The 21,236-nt window shown below is 37.6% G+C and overlaps 1 protein-coding gene across 1 annotated transcript in view; it reads right to left on the reverse strand.

Annotated features, from left to right (window-relative positions):
* The window catches only part of LOC129227688 (8-oxo-dGDP phosphatase NUDT18-like), an 82,530-nt gene extending 61,294 nt beyond the window's left edge, over positions 1-21,236 (reverse strand). The window contains exon 1 of the mRNA XM_054862281.1: positions 21,020-21,236. Coding sequence (XP_054718256.1) covers positions 21,020-21,131 — 112 coding nt within the window. The 5' untranslated portion in view covers positions 21,132-21,236. The remainder of the gene's footprint in view (positions 1-21,019) is intronic.

Here is a 21,236-nt window from a genome sequence, read left to right on the forward strand (position 1 = left end):
CAGTTTGAAGCAGCAAAGCAACTTTATAATTGATGCTTCTACTTGGCTCATAAATAACAATCGACTCATTAAACGGTCCTTTTGACAAACAGATAACCTAAATAACTTCATGAGCGCAACTTGGCTTGGGCTACCAAAAAAAAAAAAAGATCATCTGCAAAACCTTTGTAGCCGTAACAATATTGTTACAAATCCTGTAAATAGTAATTATTGTAGTAACGTAACCTGTAAATAATTTCCCGTAATGAATATACAACCCCTTAACATATGGCTAAAGTATACAACCCCCTATTCTTTTTATTTTCATTGATAAAATTTGATAACGGTCTACGCATTTCTCGAAGCAGAAAGAATGTTGTGGAAAATTCTTGGATGTTTATAAAAGCCGTTAGCGATGGATAAACGGAGTTTTTCGATTGAGGATTTCGAACTGAGAGTGTGTATTTGCTCTGTTTATAGCGAGGCATTTCGCTGTATTGTTTTCGTATTTGGAAGTAAATACGTGTGTAAACGTTGAGTTTACGGTGTTGTGTGATAATTGCTTAATTGCTGATGAATAATTTAGCAGTTGTTGAAGATCTTTCCTGTACATAGTGTAAATAAATTTCCTGTGTTTTTATCAAGAACTGTGTCTTCATTTCAAGAAAGTGGAAGTCGCACCGAATCCGTTACAATTTGGCGCCCAACGTGGGGCTTCTTCTGGACTTTCTTGGAGTAAGTGTGACTTTGGACATTTTTTCATAAAGACTGTTTGAATTTATAGACTTTGTTTTTATGGTGATTACTCGCGCAATGGATAACCAATTAAAACAACTTCTGGAAGCAATTAATGCTGCGAAAAGTGACTTGGCTGAAAGTATGGCGGCTAATCAAGAACAATTAAAAAGTGATCTGACAGCAAGTATGTTGGCAAATCAAGACCAGTTAAAAAGCGATTTAACGGTGCTGAAAAAGGACTTAACGTCTAACCAAGAAGAAATTAAAAACGACCTTATTTCGGTAAAGACTGTGATGGAAAATAAATTTAATGACATAGAGCATCGAGTTGATGCTATTGAAGAAAAATTTGATACCGTTGAAAGCCGATTCAATGCTGTAGAAAATAAATTTGAAGAAGAAGATAGAAGATTTCATCTACTTAAAGAAGAGATCGTTAAGGAAGTGGAAAGGAGATTGGCGACCGCGGAAAGCAGCTCTGTACAGTTTGGCGCTCCCACATCGGTTGCTCGACCGTCCATTAAACTTGCCACATTTGATGGGAAAACTTCGTGGCAGGTTTACAAAACTCAATTCATGATAGTGGCGGAAGCGAACGGATGGGACTCTGCTACCAAGGCCTGTCATCTTGCAGCATCCCTGAGAGGTGACGCAGCGGACATTCTCCAGACCCTTCCGGACAGCCAGCGCCTGGATTTCGCCGCCCTCACATCTGCGTTGGAGCTTCGCTTCGGTGAGAAGTGCCAGAAAGATTTCAGCCGACTCCAGTTGAAGTCCCGTTTCCAGAAAACCGGGGAAACCCTGCAAGAGCTAGCGGCGGACGTCGAGAGACTGTCTCATCTTGCTTTTTACGACTGCCCTGCGGATGTTCGAGACAACCTGGCACTCAACTACTACATCGACGGGGTTCGAGATCCGGAAATCCAGAAAGCTCTACGGATGGCGGATGTCAAAGACCTGAATTCTGCTGTTGTGTATGCGATGAGATACGAGGCCGCCCAAGAAGCAACCCGTGTGGATCGCCATCTAATCCGGACTCAGGAAGCTGATGAGTCTGATTCCAGGTCGTCCCACCTCGCTGAACTTGAGAGACAACTCGGTGACTTGACAAGACATCTGAGCAGCATAACAGCCCAAAAGAAACCAGAACAGAAGTGCTGGAAATGCGGTAGTGAAGGACACCTGCGAAGGAGTTGTCCGGCTCGCCAAGCTACGCGAGGGAAGGAAATCACCACCACTAGAGCTCTGCAGATTTCCTCTTCTAGTAGTGGCAGTGATGGACTTTTCATTTACGCACATGTAAATGGGAACCCCTGCAAACTGATTGTCGACACTGGAGCCAATGTGACAATCATTAGGACAGATGTGGCTCGTGAATTTGGATTGAAACTGCTGTGGACATCGCCACGCGTAAGTCTCCAGACTGTGACAGGTGACAAGATCGAGATTGACGGTAAAGTGGACTTGGAAATAGTGTTTGGGAATGCCACCTACCATCATACGGCATTCGTCGCTAATATCACGGACCCCTTCATTCTCGGATTGGACTTTTTGAAGAAATATGACTTCACTCTCGACTTCAAGACTAATGAGCTGCACTCGATGAGAGAAGACATAGCCGTTTTCCCTGCAGAAAGTGATGTAAAATCCGCTCATCAAATAATAGCCCAAACAGATTTATCGATTCCCTCAAGGTCAGAATCATTAATACCTGGCTCCCTTGAAGAAAGCAATAGTTTTCGATTTGGACTCATTGAATACCCTAACCTAAGCAATAGCTTAAAAGGAGTGCTGGTAGCATCTACGCTTGTGGACCTTTCTAAGGATGTGATTCCTGTTAGAGTCGCCAACGTGAGTGAAAGGCCAAGGAATATCCGAAAAGGTGAAGTGTTGGCAACTTGTACTCCAGTAAACTGCATCATTAGAAGAATTAATTCCCCCGAGACTGTGTCTTCCGAGTCCTTGACATCGAAGTTAATTGGGAGTGCGCCGTTATCGAAAGATCAAAGAACTGCTGCGGAACAATTGGTGGATGACTTCAAGCATCTGTTTTCATGATCGGAGGATGTTGGCCGTACGAATTTAACGCAGCATAGGATTTACACTGGAGAACACCCCCCTATTAAACAGCATCCAAGACGACTACCGTTCGCCAAGAAGGAAGAGGTTGAGACCCTCCTGAAAGAGATGAAGGAGAATGATGTAATCGAACCCTCTTCCAGTCCTTGGGCCTCTCCCATCGTCTTAGTCCGAAAGAAAGATGGCTCCACCAGATTTTGTGTCGATTACCGACGGCTGAATGAAATCACCAAGAAAGACAGTTACCCTCTTCCACGGATAGACGACACCTTGGACACTCTTTCCGGACACAAGTGGTTCTCGACCCTGGACTTGAAGAGCGGCTACTGGCAGGTTGAGATACACCCTGATGACCGAGAGAAGACAGCGTTTACAACTGGACAAGGCTTATGGCAGTTTAAAGTGATGCCCTTCGGCCTCTGCAATGCACCAGCTACGTTCGAGCGTCTTATGGAGACAGTGTTAAGAGGACTTTCCTACGAATCCTGTCTGGTCTACTTAGACGATATCATCATCGTGGGACGCAGTTTCGAAGAACATCTGGCAAATCTTAGGAAGGTGCTTCAAAAGCTTAAGGAAGCCAATCTGAAGTTAAGCCCGTCCAAATGTAATTTGTTCCGCCGGGAAGTGAACTACCTTGGTCACATCATCTCTTCTGAAGGTGTACAAACCGATCCAGAAAAGGTGTCTGCTGTCAAGAGTTGGAGTCGTCCCGAAAACATCCATCAGCTGCGAAGTTTCCTGGGGCTCTGCACCTACTACAGGAAGTTTGTAAAGGGTTTTTCCAACATTGCACGACCTTTGCATAAGCTGACGGAGAGCAAGCAAAAGTTCGAATGGTCCAAAGAATGCGAAGATGCATTTCTACGACTGAAGGAGGCTTTAACATCAACGCCTATCCTCAGCCTGAAAAATCCTTCATCCTGGACACTGATGTGAGCAACGAGGGCATCGGAGCTGTTTTATCCCAAGAAATTGACGGAAATGAACATGTCATCGCTTACTGGAGCAAATGCTTATCAAAGTCGGAGCGAAATTACTGCGTCACCAGAAAAGAGTTACTGGCCATAGTGAAAGCTGTAGAACACTTCCATCATTACCTCTACGGCCGAAAATTTCTGCTTCGGACAGATCATGCCTCATTAACTTGGCTTTTGAACTTCAAAAATCCGGAAGGCCAGATAGCCAGATGGATACAGCGGCTCCAGGAATATGACATGGAGATCAAGCATCGAAAAGGGTTATCTCACGGTAATGCTGACGCTTTATCAAGAAGACCCTGTCCTGAGAACTGCCACTATTGTTCCCGAATCGAGAAACAGTATGGAACGACTAGCCCTACCGCCTATCAGGTGACAGTGACTCCAATATCATCAGAACCTGATCCATGGAGTGACGACCAAGTTCGAAAAGATCAACTTGAAGACCCCGACATAAAACCAATTTTGGAGTTCATGGAAAGCGACAGTCGGCGACCTAGCTGGCAGGACGTTTCCATCTTCAGTCCTGCAACAAAAAGATACTGGGCTTTATGGAACTCGCTCCATTTGCGGAACGGCGTGCTACACCGAAAATGGGAATCTGACGACGGCAAGACATCTAGGTGGCAGTTACTACTTCCCCGATCAAGGATTTCAGATGTTCTGAAAGAAATACATAGTAGTGCGACTGGAGGACATTTTGGTGTCTTGAAAACCCTCAATAAAGTTCGGGAGCGCTTCTTCTGGAGTAAGGCGAAGGATGACGTGGAGAAGTGGTGCCATTCTTGTGACGCCTGTGCTGCTCGTAAAGGACCGAAGAAGAGAAGCAGAGGGAAGCTACATCTGTACAACGTTGGAGCTCCTTTCGAACGAATTGGGATCGACATCCTGGGTCCTCTACCAAGAACTGCTGATGGGAACAAATACATTCTTGTTTCCATCGACTACTTCACCAAATGGCCGGAAGCATATCCCATTCCAGATCAAGAGGCTACCACCGTAGCAGAGACTCTAGTTCAACATTGGATCTCGAGATATGGAACACCTTTGCAGATTCATTCCGATCAAGGGAGGAATTTCATCTCTGCTGTGTTTAAGGACCTATGTCAAATTTTCGGAATTGAGAAAACTAGGACAACACCACTACACCCACAATCGGACGGCATGGTGGAGAGATTTAACCGCACAATCCTGAACAATCTCTCGCTTATGGTATCCAGAAATCAACAGGATTGGGACAAGAAGCTACCTTTGTTCCTGCTGGCCTACCGAAGTGCTGTCCACGAGACTACCGGATTTGCCCCATCTCAGATGCTCTTCGGACGAGAGCTTCGGCTACCTTGTGATCTCGTCTTCGGTCGTCCTCCGGATGCGCCTTCATCGCCTGAGGAGTACATCCAGGATCTCCAGGCCCGGTTGGAAGACGTTCATAACTTCGCACGAGAGCGAATCAACATCGCGGCGGAGAAGATGAAGACCCGATACGACACAAGGTCTACTGGACATGAATTCAACGAAGGCGACAAGGTTTGGTTATGGAATCCCATCCGACGGAAAGGTCTGTCACCCAAATTGCAGTCGCATTGGGATGGACCCTACAAAGTCCTTAACCGACTAAATGACGTCGTAGTGAGGATCCAAAAATCACCTAATGCAAAACCTAGGGTTGTACATTATGATCGGTTAGCCCCATACTATGGCCATAGTTCATGTGTATTACGTAAACAACAATGGTTGATAACATAAAAGTTGTAGATAATTAATTTTTGCTTTTAATGTTTAGTAATATTTCTTGTTATTATTGTGTTTCCTTTGCACTATTGGTTATTATTTAATGTGTGTAATTGTGAACTTGTGATAGAAGTTTGGCACCCTTTCTGGGGATTGTACTGCCCGGGACGTGCAGTCCTTAGGAAGGGGGCAATGTTACAAATCCTGTAAATAGTAATTATTGTAGTAACGTAACCTGTAAATAATTTCCCGTAATGAATATACAACCCCTTAACATATGGCTAAAGTATACAACCCCCTATTCTTTTTATTTTCATTGATAAAATTTGATAACGGTCTACGCATTTCTCGAAGCAGAAAGAATGTTGTGGAAAATTCTTGGATGTTTATAAAAGCCGTTAGCGATGGATAAACGGAGTTTTTCGATTGAGGATTTCGAACTGAGAGTGTGTATTTGCTCTGTTTATAGCGAGGCATTTCGCTGTGTTGTTTTCGTATTTGGAAGTAAATACGTGTGTAAACGTTGAGTTTACGGTGTTGTGTGATAATTGCTTAATTGCTGATGAATAATTTAGCAGTTGTTGAAGATCTTTTCTGTACATAGTGTAAATAAATTTCCTGTGTTTTTATCAAGAACTGTGTCTTCATTTCAAGAAAGTGGAAGTCGCACCGAATCCGTTACAATATAATTACCAGAAATGTAACGTTTGGCTTTGTAATCCGTTTGTCGCTTAATGGAATAAACAAAAAGTAAGCAAGATCAAATGAGCCAGTGAGAAGCAAAGGGAAAAAACTGGCAAAAATTAAAAATTTCAAGAAAGTCACTATAAATGGTTAGAAAACCTCTCTGTTTTAGGGCAAGAGATGGCACTAGTAGAACTGGTAGGTGCTGCTGTACAGCAAGATTTAGAAAAAAAAAATCGATGAAAAGTCGACCTAGGATTTCAACTTTAAACGCGTTTTACTAGAAACTTTAATTAGTCCACTTACATCCCTTTGCTTCTCACTGCCTCAAATGCGGTAAAAAGGAACGCCTCGGTGGGAAGTCACTGTGACCTCCATAAAATTTCATTTAATTTGTCCAATTTTGATGGGCGATTCCGCACATTTGAAAGCAGCATTTCAGTGGTCAAATGGCAAAATGTTAAGTCTCCTTTTTACTTTCTTCTATATCTAATATATAGAAGAAAGTATTGGATTCGTGCAAATTTTCGAATTTCGAATTTTGACGGATTCGAACGTTTTGAGGTGTGCTGAGTCCATTTCGACTATTTTTGGAAAATGTCTGTCTGTCTGTGTGTGTGTATGTGTGTGTGTGTGTCACGTCTGTGTGTGACCAGTTTTTTGTGGCCGCTCTACAGCAAAAACTACCGCATGAAATTGAACGAAATTTGGTACACATATGTGCCCCTATGTGAACTTGTGCCCATTCGTTTTTGGCGTGAATTCCTCCAAGGGGGGTGGAGCAATGGGACGTTTTTAGAGTTACGCGTGCTTGCTATTCCTCAGGAAGTAACCGGCGGAATCAAACAAAATTTGGTCCATATGTTGCCCCTAACAGGAGCAGGTGCTGATTCAATTTTGGTGTCAATAGCTCAAACGGGGGTTGAGTTATAGAACGTTTTTTGTCGTCAATTGTGACTGCTGTATCTCAAGAAATAACGAACGGAATCAAACAAAAAATTTTTGACAAGTAGCCCTTAGTGGGTATAAGAGCTGATTTTATTTTGGTGTCAACAGCTAAAAAGGGGGTAGCGCAATCGCCCGTTCTTTTTTTCCATTGTGAGTGCCCTATCTCAAGAAGTAATGCTACGTTCTGGTTGAAATTTGGAATATATGTGAATCCATACGTAAACAGGCTTTGGTTCAATTTTGACTCCAATCGCTCCAAGAGGTGTTGATTTTTTTTTTTTTTTTGCGAATAAAAATAGTTTTATTAATGCAACAATAAGAAAGATAAATCGTAATAGATTGTCGTCTGCGTATTTCTCGTGATTTTAATTGTATGGAAATGATCGGAAATATTATCTCAATGATTTAAAATTTTTAACTGTTGCCATCTTATGTTTGTTAATAAATAAAATATTTGTAATTAATTCAAGTAAGGCTTTTAAAGTAACTTTCAATTTTCGCTCTTTGTTTTGTTTTTACAATAATTCAGACATTGGGATGGTCGTCAAGTTTTTGCATGTGTAATTTTGTTTTTGTTAGGAATATTGCTTCCTCGTCAAGCATGGGGAGGGATCAGAAAAAGGAAAAATATAGAAGAAAGTTTCGTAATGGCCACAACATACTAGTTTTTTTTTATTACAGCAGTTTTAAAGTTTAGTGAACCAGGAAAAATCCTAAATTTTTCAATCACATCAAATTTCCCAGCAAATAATTCAGAAATTATTATTATTTGTAGTTGCAGATTGTTAGTAGATGGGCTTTTATGCCCACTTCATTAGGAAAAAAACTCAATAAAAAAAAAATTAATTTGAATTTTGTCATCTTGAATTCAAATTATGTTTTTCGCAATCACGAGTGTGTGTGTGTATATGTAAGCGTGTTTGTGTGTGGGGGGTATGTGTGTGTGTGTAGGCATGTGTGTTTGTGTCTGTGTGCAGGCATGAGTGTGTGGGTAGTTGTGTGTGTGTGTGTGGGGGGAGTATGTGTATGTGTGTGTAGGCATATGTGTTTGTGTCGGTGTGCAGGCATGAGTGTGTGTGTGTAGGTGTATGTATGTGTGTAGGTGCGTGTATGTATGCTTGTAAGTGTAGGATATTGACGAAACCTGGAGACGGTTTTCGCTAGAGGTGCAACATCGTGAGGAGCCCGTCGACGGTGAATTTGCGGAGGGTGGCGGTGGGAAAAATCAAAGGAACGTCAAAAACAGTCAAATGAAAGCAATAAGCAATCGTGATTGCTCAATAATAAAAAAAACTCTTAACACTACAAATATTTAAAAACATTATCTTTAAAAGAATTACTGTTTTTAAATACACGAATGAACACAATTTGAAAACACTAATTCTAGAAGATTGATGATGAATCGGCGATAAAAATAACCACACAGCATCCGTGCGCAAAACTAATCGATTGAACTGAAAACGACTATGGCTATCAAAGAAAAATTCCAGTTAAGGTTTCGGGAAGGAGGATGTAGCAAAATCAATCGATCTTGTTTATTTATTCATCAAACACATAAAATTCCGTAATAGAAAAAACTTACCGGAAATCAAACCAAACGTATGAGCTATTCATGCATAAAGGAATGCGAGTAAACGCTGAGGAATGGGCTATTTATATAAGAGTTTGTTTAACTATTCAGATTGGTTTTCTTGCTTCATCTTGCAAACATGCATTGCAATGTTATCGTACGAAAATAGGCAACGAATAATACTTTAATGAGCATTTTACAAATAAGGTATATATTTGTATTTATAAATGCAGAGGTTTAGAATATTTTTACACAGCAAATATCAGGTTAAGGTTTTAAACTTTTTTTTTTTTTTTTTTTGATTTTATCCGAAAAACAGAACTTAAAGATTCTTTAGAGTTTAGCAAGCATATGACACGCTTCGCTGAATCTATGCACTTGAGTTTAATAGCGCATTTCCTATAAAGACCCGATGTTGTAGCATCTATGAACCATGAGTAAACAAACTTCTTCTGAAACACAAAAATATGCAGTGCATTGAGCTGTTTATATGTAGGCTTGCCAGACGACCCAGTTTGACCGGGACAGTCCCGGTTTTCAGACAAAATCCAGGCGTCCCGGCCGGTTTACTTCATGTCCCGGAAAAAGATGAATTTGATTACAAATGACAAAAAAGGTTTAAAAATAATTAACTGCGAAGGATTGTTTAGGATAATTACTTAACCATTTGTAACATTAACTTGCAAAATAAATACCGGATTAGCTTGTGAGGATTTTTACAAGATTAAAACCAAAAAAGAGTCTAAAAGAGTCTTAAAAAATGAAAAGTATATCTAAATTTAAATGTTAATTTTTTTTATTCCTCAATTAAAGTGTTTTTTTAAACTAAAAAAAAATTGTAACTATTTACTTCCAACAAAAGAAATGTTCAGATTTTATCTGCTTATAAAATTTTTTATTAGCTCTGTTTCAGGTTAATAATTAGTAACCATATATTCACAGTATTGAGAATAAACTGCTTTGTAAAACACTCCAAAATTCAGTCACACGTGTGTAATTTTTTAAATACTTGCGACGCTGGGGAGGGGGGAGGTGACAGGTATATTCCCTCGTCCCGAATGAACAATTCAGAAATCTGGCAAGCCTATTTATATGGCATATAATTTTGGTTTCTTTATAGAAAAGGGAGCTATATCAGTAGGATTGGCGAAATCTGGGCTTATTTTATAACACCCAACCCCATTTTGGGATTCCCCCCGCCCTTTCTTAACAAATACAAATGTGACGATCAGCAACAGGCTCTTGGCCCAGCTAGGCTGGTTCTAGTCAATTTATTAGTCCCCAATTAAGGTCAATGGCCCACTTAAAGCTATCCACCCCCTTTCTTTTGAATAAAAGCCAAAAAAAAAAAAAAAAAAACTGACAGAATAATTGGAGGGGGGAAGGGGCTCAGAAAAAGTGCGGGGTTTTCAAAAACGCCCCGATTTTCTTTTCTTTTCTTCTTTTTTTGAAAAAATCTGGTTTATTTCCGACTGTTTATTCTTTCAGAAAGGTAATCTGTCCATTTCAAAACCAAATAGTTGTTTTTTCACTTCTAAGTTTTAGAACTAGTCGGCGATATTTGAAATTGATACTTTAGCAGCAGTATTAAGAAGTTAGTATTAATTAAAATATTTATTACTATAAATCCCTCCCCCCCCATTTGTAATAAACTTATTTTTATCTTTATGGAGCATTTCAATGCTACAACTTTTCTCTAAGGCTTAAGCCTCTTTAATGACTAAGTTTAAATTACTTTAGCCTTTGAGAAAAGTAACAGAACAAAAAGTAACTAACATAATCCAACATGGGTAAAATTTTAAGAAATGTTGGAATGCAATAAGAGTGTTTGTCCTTGTAAAACCAATCAAAGGAACTTTCTGCGGGATTAGACAAGACGCAGTTCAATTCAGCTAACTTCTCTACTGATGTTCAAATCAGGATAGATCTAGTTGACAGCAGTGATAATTATTGCCATTTCGAGAACAAATTAAAAAGATGATGGATTGGATTAGGGCAACAGAACCGTTCATTTAGTTTCAAATTTGATGGATCCATTACATATGGGCAAGGTATTATCAGCCTATCAAGAGAAGCAGGGTAAAGAATGGCTACAAGCTGATAAACCAGAATTTTACCTAGTTTCGTTGCATTTAAAATTAAGCGCAAGATAATCTTTCCTAAAATTAATGGCAGAATGCACTTTTCTAAAATTAAAAGGTTCTCCCCGGAATAAGGAATTATTTCTGCAGGGGGTTGCTGATAGTTAAAACATTCAGAAGTTCAAGTAAAGTCAAATGAGATTTGTAGGTTTTATTTCTTCCTTTTGAATAACTACTCACTTAGCTGTCCTCCAAATTCAACATGGAATGAATTTGTTTTTCTACATTCCATATTATGTGTAAAAAATTGCACAATAGATTAAGATCTCAAAAAGTGAGTAAACCATAGGTAATTTATAGGAAATCAGATATGCCTTATTGTAATTAATTATTCTTCAAATGTAACTTTTGTAAAAAAAACTACTATACTTTATGTGTACATTCTGTTTTTTTTTTCTTTTAATTTATGCATGGGGGGGGGAGGGACAAATGCAAAATTATAGACAAAGTAATGCACCCCCTTCCCCACACATTTTTTTCTTTTAGTTGGAAAACTCATCAGGTCCAGGTTCAATGCAACCAAACTTGATCTTAATCTTTAACCACTGGGACAAACAATTTTCTAAGTTTTAATTCTAATTTTTAATGTAACACAGAGAGCCCTTGGGTCATAGGGGTTGTCTACAAATGATGTCACGTTTTGAGGGGAGTTATGAAACAAGGACAAGGGGAAAAGAGAGGGCACCAGGAAGTGTGACATCATGCATTTTTTAATGGGAATATGCATGTGAAAAACATCTTGACGTGTAAAAAAGGGAGGGGGTAAGGTGAAGTGTGAAACCTTTAAAAAATATTGATAAAAGTGTGACATCATTTGTGAAAGACAGTAATCAGGGGTGCCTACCTCAAGAGCAAGGGCGGATCCCCTTCCCCCCAAAAAAGAGAAAAATGTCCCACAAAACAACTTCTCCTAAAAATTTCAATTTCGCAGCCTGCGCCATGACCTCCTATAGGTGGACACCCAAGCCCAAATAGATACTCTCCTGAAAGTTTGAGGAGATAAGGCCAAACACCAGTGACACACGGGAGGACACACGGGAGATATTCCTTCCCATTATACATTATAGTAGGTCAGGTGGGAGAAGAAAATAGTGGATATTCATTTCATTTCAAAACATTGCAGGGAACAATGAAAACGGTCAATAAAATACACTAAGAAATTTTGTCCCACATGGGTGATAACTAATGATGGGCCTTTTTTAGAAGAAAAATAATTACATTGGCATCTTTGACTGGAGCATACTGAAAACTTGTTCATAGAATATATTTTAGCCTTAAAATACTAAGATTAAGACAGAATGTACAGAAAATCATCCTTTTATGTACGAATTTTGTCTATAATTGCATCACACACACGACAGAGGAATGCTCCATGGTTTATTTTGGGAATTTAACAACACTAATTAAAGAGTTAAATTACTATCTTAATACAGTGAAACCTGTGTATAACAATACTGTCTATAACGATAGCCTGTCTATAACAATATTTCTTTTTTTTTTTGGCCCCAGCAAAATGTCAGCATGAATAATCAAACTGTCTATAACATTATTTTTTTAGGGCCCAACAGTATTGTTGTAGACAGGTTTTACTGTATAAGGTGTTACAGAATTTTGTCCTGTGTTTGGGCAAAAACTATTTTGAATGCAGCAACCCGGTGTACAATTTCAAAGTTGTCCATGGGGGGAGGGGGGATTGTACAAACTCAATGCATTTTATATCAAAAAACAACAAAAATTATGCCCACTAAAATGCAAATACATTGATTTCTCAAAGTCAGGGAAAGGGTCAATTGACCCCTACTAACTCCTATAAATGATGGCGTGACAGCAACCCAATTTATATTACCAGAGGAAAAGAATTTCAAGCAAAGTCAGTTTTCTCCACATCTGCTCAATATGAAAACTTTTGCTGATGTGGCAGACATCAACTTTAAAATCAAATTATTGCCTTAGCTCCATATGTCACTCAAGCAGATCCATAGGGCATCCTTTTAAGCAAGCAAAGTAGCCTAAAGTTGCATTCAAGGTACTTTATACTTAAAAAAAGAAAAAACAACAAATCCCATATTTTACCAGAATGTTTCACTTGTGTCTGAAAATGAGACCATCCTCCAAAACTGAACCCTGCCAAACTCTGGATACTTCCTTGATATCATGATCAATAATAGTAAACAGTAACGATGATTCGGGGGGCAACCCAACTCCCCTTTTTTGAGATGAATTTACTTATTTTATTTTCCAATTAAGAAACCAAAACTTGAAATTATTTTTAAAAAAGCAGAAATGTCAAAATTTTCCGAACAAAATTATTCGTTTTACTTTGTATATTTGTTGGCGAAACATTATTTAGCACTTGACTTTTAGTTTATGTATTCATTGTTTAGACATTAGTAAATCAACTGTTTTAGTTAGACAAGCCATACTTGTTTAAAAAAATATATACCCTGTGTTTGTGATGCCTCAAAATTCTTCGGGGTGAATAATGTAAGCCTAATTCATGTCTAAGTGCTTCTTCGGAGAAAGTTATCTTACACAAAATTCATCACAATCTTAAGAAAAACGGGAGTTAAGACTCGCATCAATTTCCACTTATCTGCTTTTTAATGTCAAAACCAGCCCTAACAAAATTTTGTACTTTTTGAGAAATCTTGATTGCTAATTGTTTTCATCTGACCATCCTTGATGTCTGGTTCCCTTTTCAACCCCACTGTCCTCTGCAGGCGGGACTCCTCCCGCAGGGGCGTAGCTAAGGGGGGGGGGGGGTTTGGGGGACAAAACCCCCCCCCCGAAAAGTTAGTCTCAAAAAAAAGAGAAAAAGAAGCGAGAAGAGAAAGAAAAAAAAAAGAAGAAAAGGGAAAAATTCCAAGCGATTATACATATATATATATTATATATATATATATATATATATTATTATATATATATATATATATATATATATATATATATATATAAGAAGTAACCCCCCCCCCCCCGAAAGTCGGGTCTAGCTACGCCACTGTCCTCCCGGTAGCCGCTGCTCCTGGTCGGTGGCGTCCATATGCTACACACATGCACGCTCATACACACACACGCGCGCCTTTACACACATACATACACGCCAGCGTGCGTACACACAGGTCTATGCACACACACAACTATACACACGTAACCGCGCCAAGACAGAAACCATTTCAAGAAACAAGCGAATGGGGTAGTAACCAATGAGTAGGGTCCTGCCGCAACTCGTGATTGCGAAAAACATAATTTCAGAATTCAAATTAATTTTGAAAATTCCGAATGGTTTTTTTTCTTTTTGTTTTCATTTTTTGCTGCCGCTAAAACTCCCATAACTTTTACTTGTCTTTTTTTTTGCCCCCCCCCCTCCACTTATAAGCCCCAATTGCTGTTACTGGTAGTGAATGTAACAGCAATATTTCAGCGAAATTTCCAGACATAAAAGAGATGAATAGCCATCCCCTTTTATAGACAGAATCCCATAAAACTCATTTTGGGGTTCAAGTAAGTTAGGAAAGTAAGCTTTTCGAATCCTAATCTCAAGGAAGTTTGTCATGTGGGAACTCACAAACATGTCCCCCCCCCCCCCAAAAAAAAGGAGAAAATGTCCCTTAAGTACTTTTAAAAATTTGTATGATGCAGTCTTTGCCATGACCCCTTGGTGTGCACATCTGTCCATGAGTTTTACTCATCACATGATATAAATTTTGATGATGTGTTAGTAGAAATTGCTTCTTTTCCTCATCAAATCCCTTTAAATGTGGTAGGCTAATAGAAGCGCCAAGGGTCGCTGGGACCCATGGGCCCTCATATGCAAAATTTAAGGGGGGGGGGGGCTCAGATATTTTCTCCATGGTTTAGCAGGATATTTTCCCCACAGAAACCGATTTCAGTACAGATTAGCGTCAATAAAGTTTGACACTTTTAATAACTTATTCATTAATGGCTGGAGAAGAAATGTTTTTACATTTTACAAAGAAAAAAGTACTAAAAGCAAGAAAGTTTTTAATGTCAAAGGGAGGGGGGCTTGAGCTCACACTGCCCCCCCCCCCACATGAGCACCCATGCTGGAACCTCTGAAAACAATTTCTTAATCAGAAAATTTGGAAACAACAGTGCAACATAATTTTAAAAACGCCTAATGTCTCTCGTGTGAACAGACTTGTATTTTATCATTAGGTAAAATTTGACGTTTCATATTAATTAAATTGAGAATTCCTCCATCCAAAATTTTAAGTTTGGAGGGACATAATGGCAGGTAAGTAGTTATTATTATAAACATTTACTTTTTAAATAATTTTACCATTTTTTAATAAGAGAACTTTGTTAGCAATTTTCATGATTACATTTGAAGAGAAAGAGTTTCAAAGTAATAATCCTAAAAGTAGGACATCCGTTATTAGCATGTTGACATAAAAGTACATTTTGGATGTAAACAGTCCAAACAAATTACAAGACAGTAATAAATGATAGTACAAATCACATCAAAACCATCAGTTTGAATATTTTTGGGGGTGATGCGGGGTCAAAGGGTACTTGATGCAAGTTATGCAAAGAACAGCAAAAACAATACTCCATACATTAACTTCTCTTCTACACGGTCTATAATTTTTGGCGTTCCTATGTCAAGCCTCGTAAATATAAAGGTAAATTAGGTTCTGAATATAAATTGGAAAACAATGAATGCTCCTGATTGGTATTGCTTTCAATTTTGCCTTAACTCAGGTTTTGGGGCAAAAACTGTAGTTTTATAAATGGGAAATGTGCAACTTTTGTTGTTAAAAATGTTCATACTAATACAATTATATATATTATAATTGTATTAGTAAGAACATTTATATATACACACACACATATATATATATATATATATATATATATATATATATATATATATATATATATATATATATATATATATATATATATATATATACAATATGAAAGCCAAATGCCAAATATTAAACAATTTATATAAAGAATAATGATGAGAATTTCCTTTTTCCCTTTTCTCATCATTATTCTTTGTATAAATTATTTAATACTTGGAATTTGGCTTGCATATTGTTTATATTTACTTGGCATTTTAGTTTTGCTGCAATGCGCATCTATGGGCTTTTGGTATGGTCTTTTCAATATTTTTCACTTTTATTGTAATTATTATATATATATATATAATTATGCAGTCTTCAGAATGTTAGAAACATGACAATCAGAAAATGTAATTCAAGAATAACAATGCAATTTCTTTATATAAAATATAGCTGTAATTTCCACATTATTTTCCTTAGAATTTAACTAAGAAATTTTTTTAAATAAAATTACTTGAACAACATATAAACAGGTCCGTCATTTAAGGGGGTCAATTAGCCCCCGTCCCCTGGCTTTGAAAAAAAAAATTCTCATATAGGTGGGAATGATTTCCGTTGTTTAAAATATAACCGATAAAATTCGCAATAAGTATATAACCTTTGCCCCTTCCCCTGAAAAAATTAGAAATGATGGGCCTGCATATAAATACTGAAAAGTCTGTGATTCAAAATATTTAACTTTGTAGTCAGTCATTTATTTGCTATGTGCATAAAATGATACAAGCTCACAGGAAGAGTTCAGAGGTCATGACCTTCCTTTGATTGATCAAAGATAGCCTAAAGTTATTTCGGGGCTTATATTTCAAAACATTGGCCCCAGACCTTGATTCATGGTAAGAGAGACTCACTTATGACACCCTCCAAAATCAGATCTGCCCAGCTTGGACAGATCTGGTTTTGGATCCAGTCAATGTAGATGAATCTGCCAACAGTTTGTAGAAAAATTTCTCAAATTGCAGACGGTTTTAATATCTTTTTTAAAGTTTTTCATCAACCCTAGTCTTATTTCTGTAGCATGTCTAGATTCTGTTGATTGAGCGGCGGTAGCTTCAGGCTCGTCATTTTGATGTTTTCCAGGGGAGGGGGGGGGGCGGCAAATCATACCAAAAAAACAAAAAACAAATCAATGACCTCTTATATGTAAATACACTAATTTCTCAAAGTCAACTGCTGACCCCTCTAAATGCTACTCTGAGTAGCTTCTGTTACATAGGAAATGGGACTTATATTAGGGTGTCCCAAGATATAATGGCGAAAAAAAAATTTTTGAAATCGAATACGCATACCCTCCAAAGTTTTTCCTTTTCACCTCAGAAACATGAGAAAAAAGTTTTATTGCAATAAAATAACGGGAACCCGTGCCGACTTGAGGCCAAAGTTGGACCTGAAATCCTGTACGGCGACTAACGTAGAAAGATTGCTAACTGTATAATTCCTTACTACACACGACATCAATTTATTTAAAGCAGATATTTACAGCAATATTAGACTACAAGAAACATTACTGCACATATTTTTATTTCAATGTTTGTTTTTCAGTCAGGATAGAGCTTCCGCTGCTCTTGAATGCAACGTAACACAAATTGTTTTTGTTCCTCATCAGCTGTTAGCAAACCATGAAAGTCCTGCATCATTTTTACCGCTCTTTCAGCTGTATCGTTTACTGCTTTAAGCATTGAGACAGTCTTTTTTACATCAAGGAATGGAATATACCATTGAAATATTGACCATACCATAAAAGCTGGATGAATTTTTGTAGAGCAGCTTTTGAGATAACTAATTGGGTCCACATTTTCGCTCACCTTTTTCAAAAAGCACAAACCTTTGTTGGGTGCTTTGACTGCCAAAATGCATTGAAGCCATGGTTTCACGTATATTGTCACTACAAACAAGGAGATATCAAACAATACTTCATTTCTCTTCGTATCTAATTTTAGTTGTGAGCTAAATAGTAATAGTTTTAGGGAGTAAATCGCTCAAGCCATCCATCGAGCTTGGTGCATGGCTCCCGGTGGTCTTATTTTAAATTCATTTTCGGTATCTCCACCTAAAAATATGATATAGAGTTCTATCAACTCTTGATAGTCATCCCTGACCGTAATATTAGCAAGTTCAGCACGGTAAAAGTCAAATAAATTTTCCAAGTTAGGGTACAGTTCAGAACAACTCCGCAGATAAATCAGTTCATATATATGATGGCGGCAAGCAAAGGAAAGCACTTCTTTATCAAATTTTTGCTCAAGAATAGCGCAAGAACCACTTAAAGAACCTGTTTTGGAAGCTGTAGTATCACAGCAGAGAGTTTTAACTTTGTCTCCGACATTCCAATCTAAAACTGCCTTTCAAACAGCCGGTGTTTGTTCTTTTCCTGTAGAATTATCTAGTTTAGACTCGGCGATGAGTTGTTCGTCATATCCATATAAAATAACTAAAGATAAGCGATCTTCTTTTAATTTTTGAGCACTCAAAGCAGGCAACAGTTTTCATATACCAAGGTAAATTCACTACATATGGTACCTCGTACTGAAAACCAATTTTTATTCTTTCCTCGTGCTTCTTACGCTTTTCATTCGAATTCTTTGAATTGAAGACTTACCAATGGGAAATTCATCAATGTTACACCCAAGTGCATCAATAGTAGCTTCAAGATAAACACATAATCTCGCATACTTGGACACCTGTCCACTGACTTTGGAGTAATAAAATCGCTCCTCATTACGTATTTACTTGTTGCAGGTTCTGATAATACTTGTTGCAGGTTCTGATAATACTTGTTCCAGGTTCCGGAATACTTTTTCCAGGTTCTGATATATTGTTAAAGGTTCTAATATACTTGTTCCAGGTTCTGATAAACTTGTTTCAGGTACTGATTTATATGTTTCAGGGAAATCTTCTGAATTAATATTTTCACTAGAGCTTGAAGAGGAATCTTCTTGTACAGGTTCATACAATTCTGAGGATGTGGAAGCGGAATCGTATTTAATGCGTCTGTTCTCTTCTTTGACAGCTCAAAGTCGAGCCTTTTCCTCTTTGTCGGCCAGTTTTTTATTCACTTCACCTAAAGTGACCACGTCGGCCAGGCTCTGTTTGGAGTTGCAAGAGATTCTCATCTTCCTCTATTTTGATTACTTAAAGTGCATCAGCATGTGCAATATTGAATAAATTGTTTAAATTACTCTCAAATTCTTGTTGGCTCTGCCTGAATACTTCCTGCAGTTTCTTTGCCTTTTTTTTTTTTGTAAGTCTCTCCAAATTTGATACAGGTTTTTAAGTTTATTCACACAATTTAGCAACAATTTGGTGGGAACGCGTGCCTTTTCCCAAAAGATGATGCATTCCCGAATAGCGAGATTTGCACTTTTACTGATGGTTAAATTTACTTCTCGAATGTTATAAAACAAAACAGACAGAACTTGTCCATTAGAGAGAAGTTTCAAGCCCGTAGTTTGGTGTTTTAAGACTCCTATTAAAAATATCTCTTTTTTCAAACTTTGCAAATCCACTGCCATGTTTCGTTCCCTATGGAAGGACGATACTGCACTCGCTGACCGGAATGTATTCGTACTGACATGTTTGACGGCTTGCAAATTGCCAAGGATAAGCCCCCCTCCTCCCCCAACATATATTTTTCTGTTTTCATTTGTTTTCTGTGTACTATTTACAGCTGTTTTGAGCTTCGCAAAGTATCGCATTGCCAGCGTTCCCTTGCTTATGAATACACGTGCTATTTACACGTTTAGGCCTTTAGGCGCAAGTCGGCACGGGTTACCGTGCTTCAAATTGCATGAAACTTTTTTTACAACGGTTTTGATATAAAAGGAAAAAAATAGGAAGGTATGCGTTTAAAAAAAACGACTTTCATTTTTTTGGGACACCCTAACTTATATATATGTAATCATTAAGTTTCAGTCACCATAATAGTCTCATAGGGGCACTCCATTCTATCTTACTTTACCTTTTGCTGTTGATAGCGATATAGAACTTCAGTAGACATACAAAACCATTTTGCAGCAAATTTTACAGAAATTATTCAAGTTCAGACTTTTAATTATGCTTTATTCAAGCCTGCCCTTGGAATGATCTCTAACCAGATACACGGCAAAAGAATGGAAATTTTAGGGCCAAATCCCTTGCAAACAATTTCATTTTTCCTCAAAAAAAAATTGTAATAATCACAACAATAAGAAAACAAACATACATGTTTTAGGTACCGAAATTTTTCTAAATGTTTTTTGCAGTTAATAACTGCAAAGTTTTAATACAAAAAAAAAGGTAATTAATTTGATTAACTATCTATGTAAAACATATCTGATATGTGAAATGAACTCTGTTCGTGAAATCATCTGGTCAATCAAATAGCAGCACAATATTGACTTAATGAACCAGTTTAAGAAAAATCATTACTAAATGATGTGTCAATATCAATAGAAGCTTGTAGAAAGTAACTCATTGGGCTTATTTAAAATCAAAAGTAAAAGTATTTTTCAGGGGGTACTCTCCCCCCCCCCCCCAGAGATGATGCACCCCATCAACAGCACCCCTTTTACGACACGCCCAGGAATGAGTCTTCTCTCATATCTCTGTAGCTGTGGGGGAATCTGTTTCCCAAAATATTTGGTTTTATACTACAAAAGTAAAGCAAATCGTTTCAAAACCAATTTCTCTTTTGGTGTTTTCGCCCAAATGCCAAAGGAAGCTTCCCCAAACATTCCCCCCCCCTTCCCCCCAATGACAACACTAAAAAATTGGGATCAGAGAACCTTATAAAGCCCACCCTTCCCTGAGATGAATTTAATATTTTTTGACTTACTGAAAACAAAGTTGTAGTACATTTTGAGTTTCAAATTAAAATATTGGATTGAAACGGAAAGCCATAGAAATTACTTATTTAAAATCCATAAATATTAAAACATGATATGTGAACAAAATGAGAGTAAAACGCTTTAAATACGTATCATATAAATGTCCATTTATTCAAAGTACATAAAAAGTTTCTGTTTACCTACCCTTTCATAATGAAAATTTTGACAGCCAATTCCTTTAAAACTTGTAGAAATAACAAAAAAATAATTAACGGAAATATATGCGTTTGGAAATATTCTACTTGTCAGAAATAACTTTAATATAGATTTATAAACGCTATTTGTTTTTTTTTTTTTCTTATGACATTTTTCTGACAGGATAACATACTATCTTTGACAAAATGCTCTCAAATATCAAAATTACATAACAAGATGCAAGTTTATAAACGTTGAATGAATTAATAACACCTAACAATCGAAAAAGGAATGTTTTATTTACCCAGGTCTTCATTTTGATCGGCAAGGGTGTAATTCACATATGCCGCTGATTCATCTTCGACGGCAAGTCCCCCTAAAATCTTCTCTATCCCCGCTTCCAATCTGTCCACCATTTGGAAATGAAGGAGTTAACGCACTTCAGAAGATAAATTTTATGAAAATATTGTTTCCAGCATATTAAACGTAAGGAACTTTACAGGCACTATCCCTACACAGAC

This window comes from Uloborus diversus, chromosome 8, assembly GCF_026930045.1.
Source record: "Uloborus diversus isolate 005 chromosome 8, Udiv.v.3.1, whole genome shotgun sequence".
In the NCBI taxonomy this organism is placed as follows: domain Eukaryota; kingdom Metazoa; phylum Arthropoda; class Arachnida; order Araneae; family Uloboridae; genus Uloborus; species Uloborus diversus.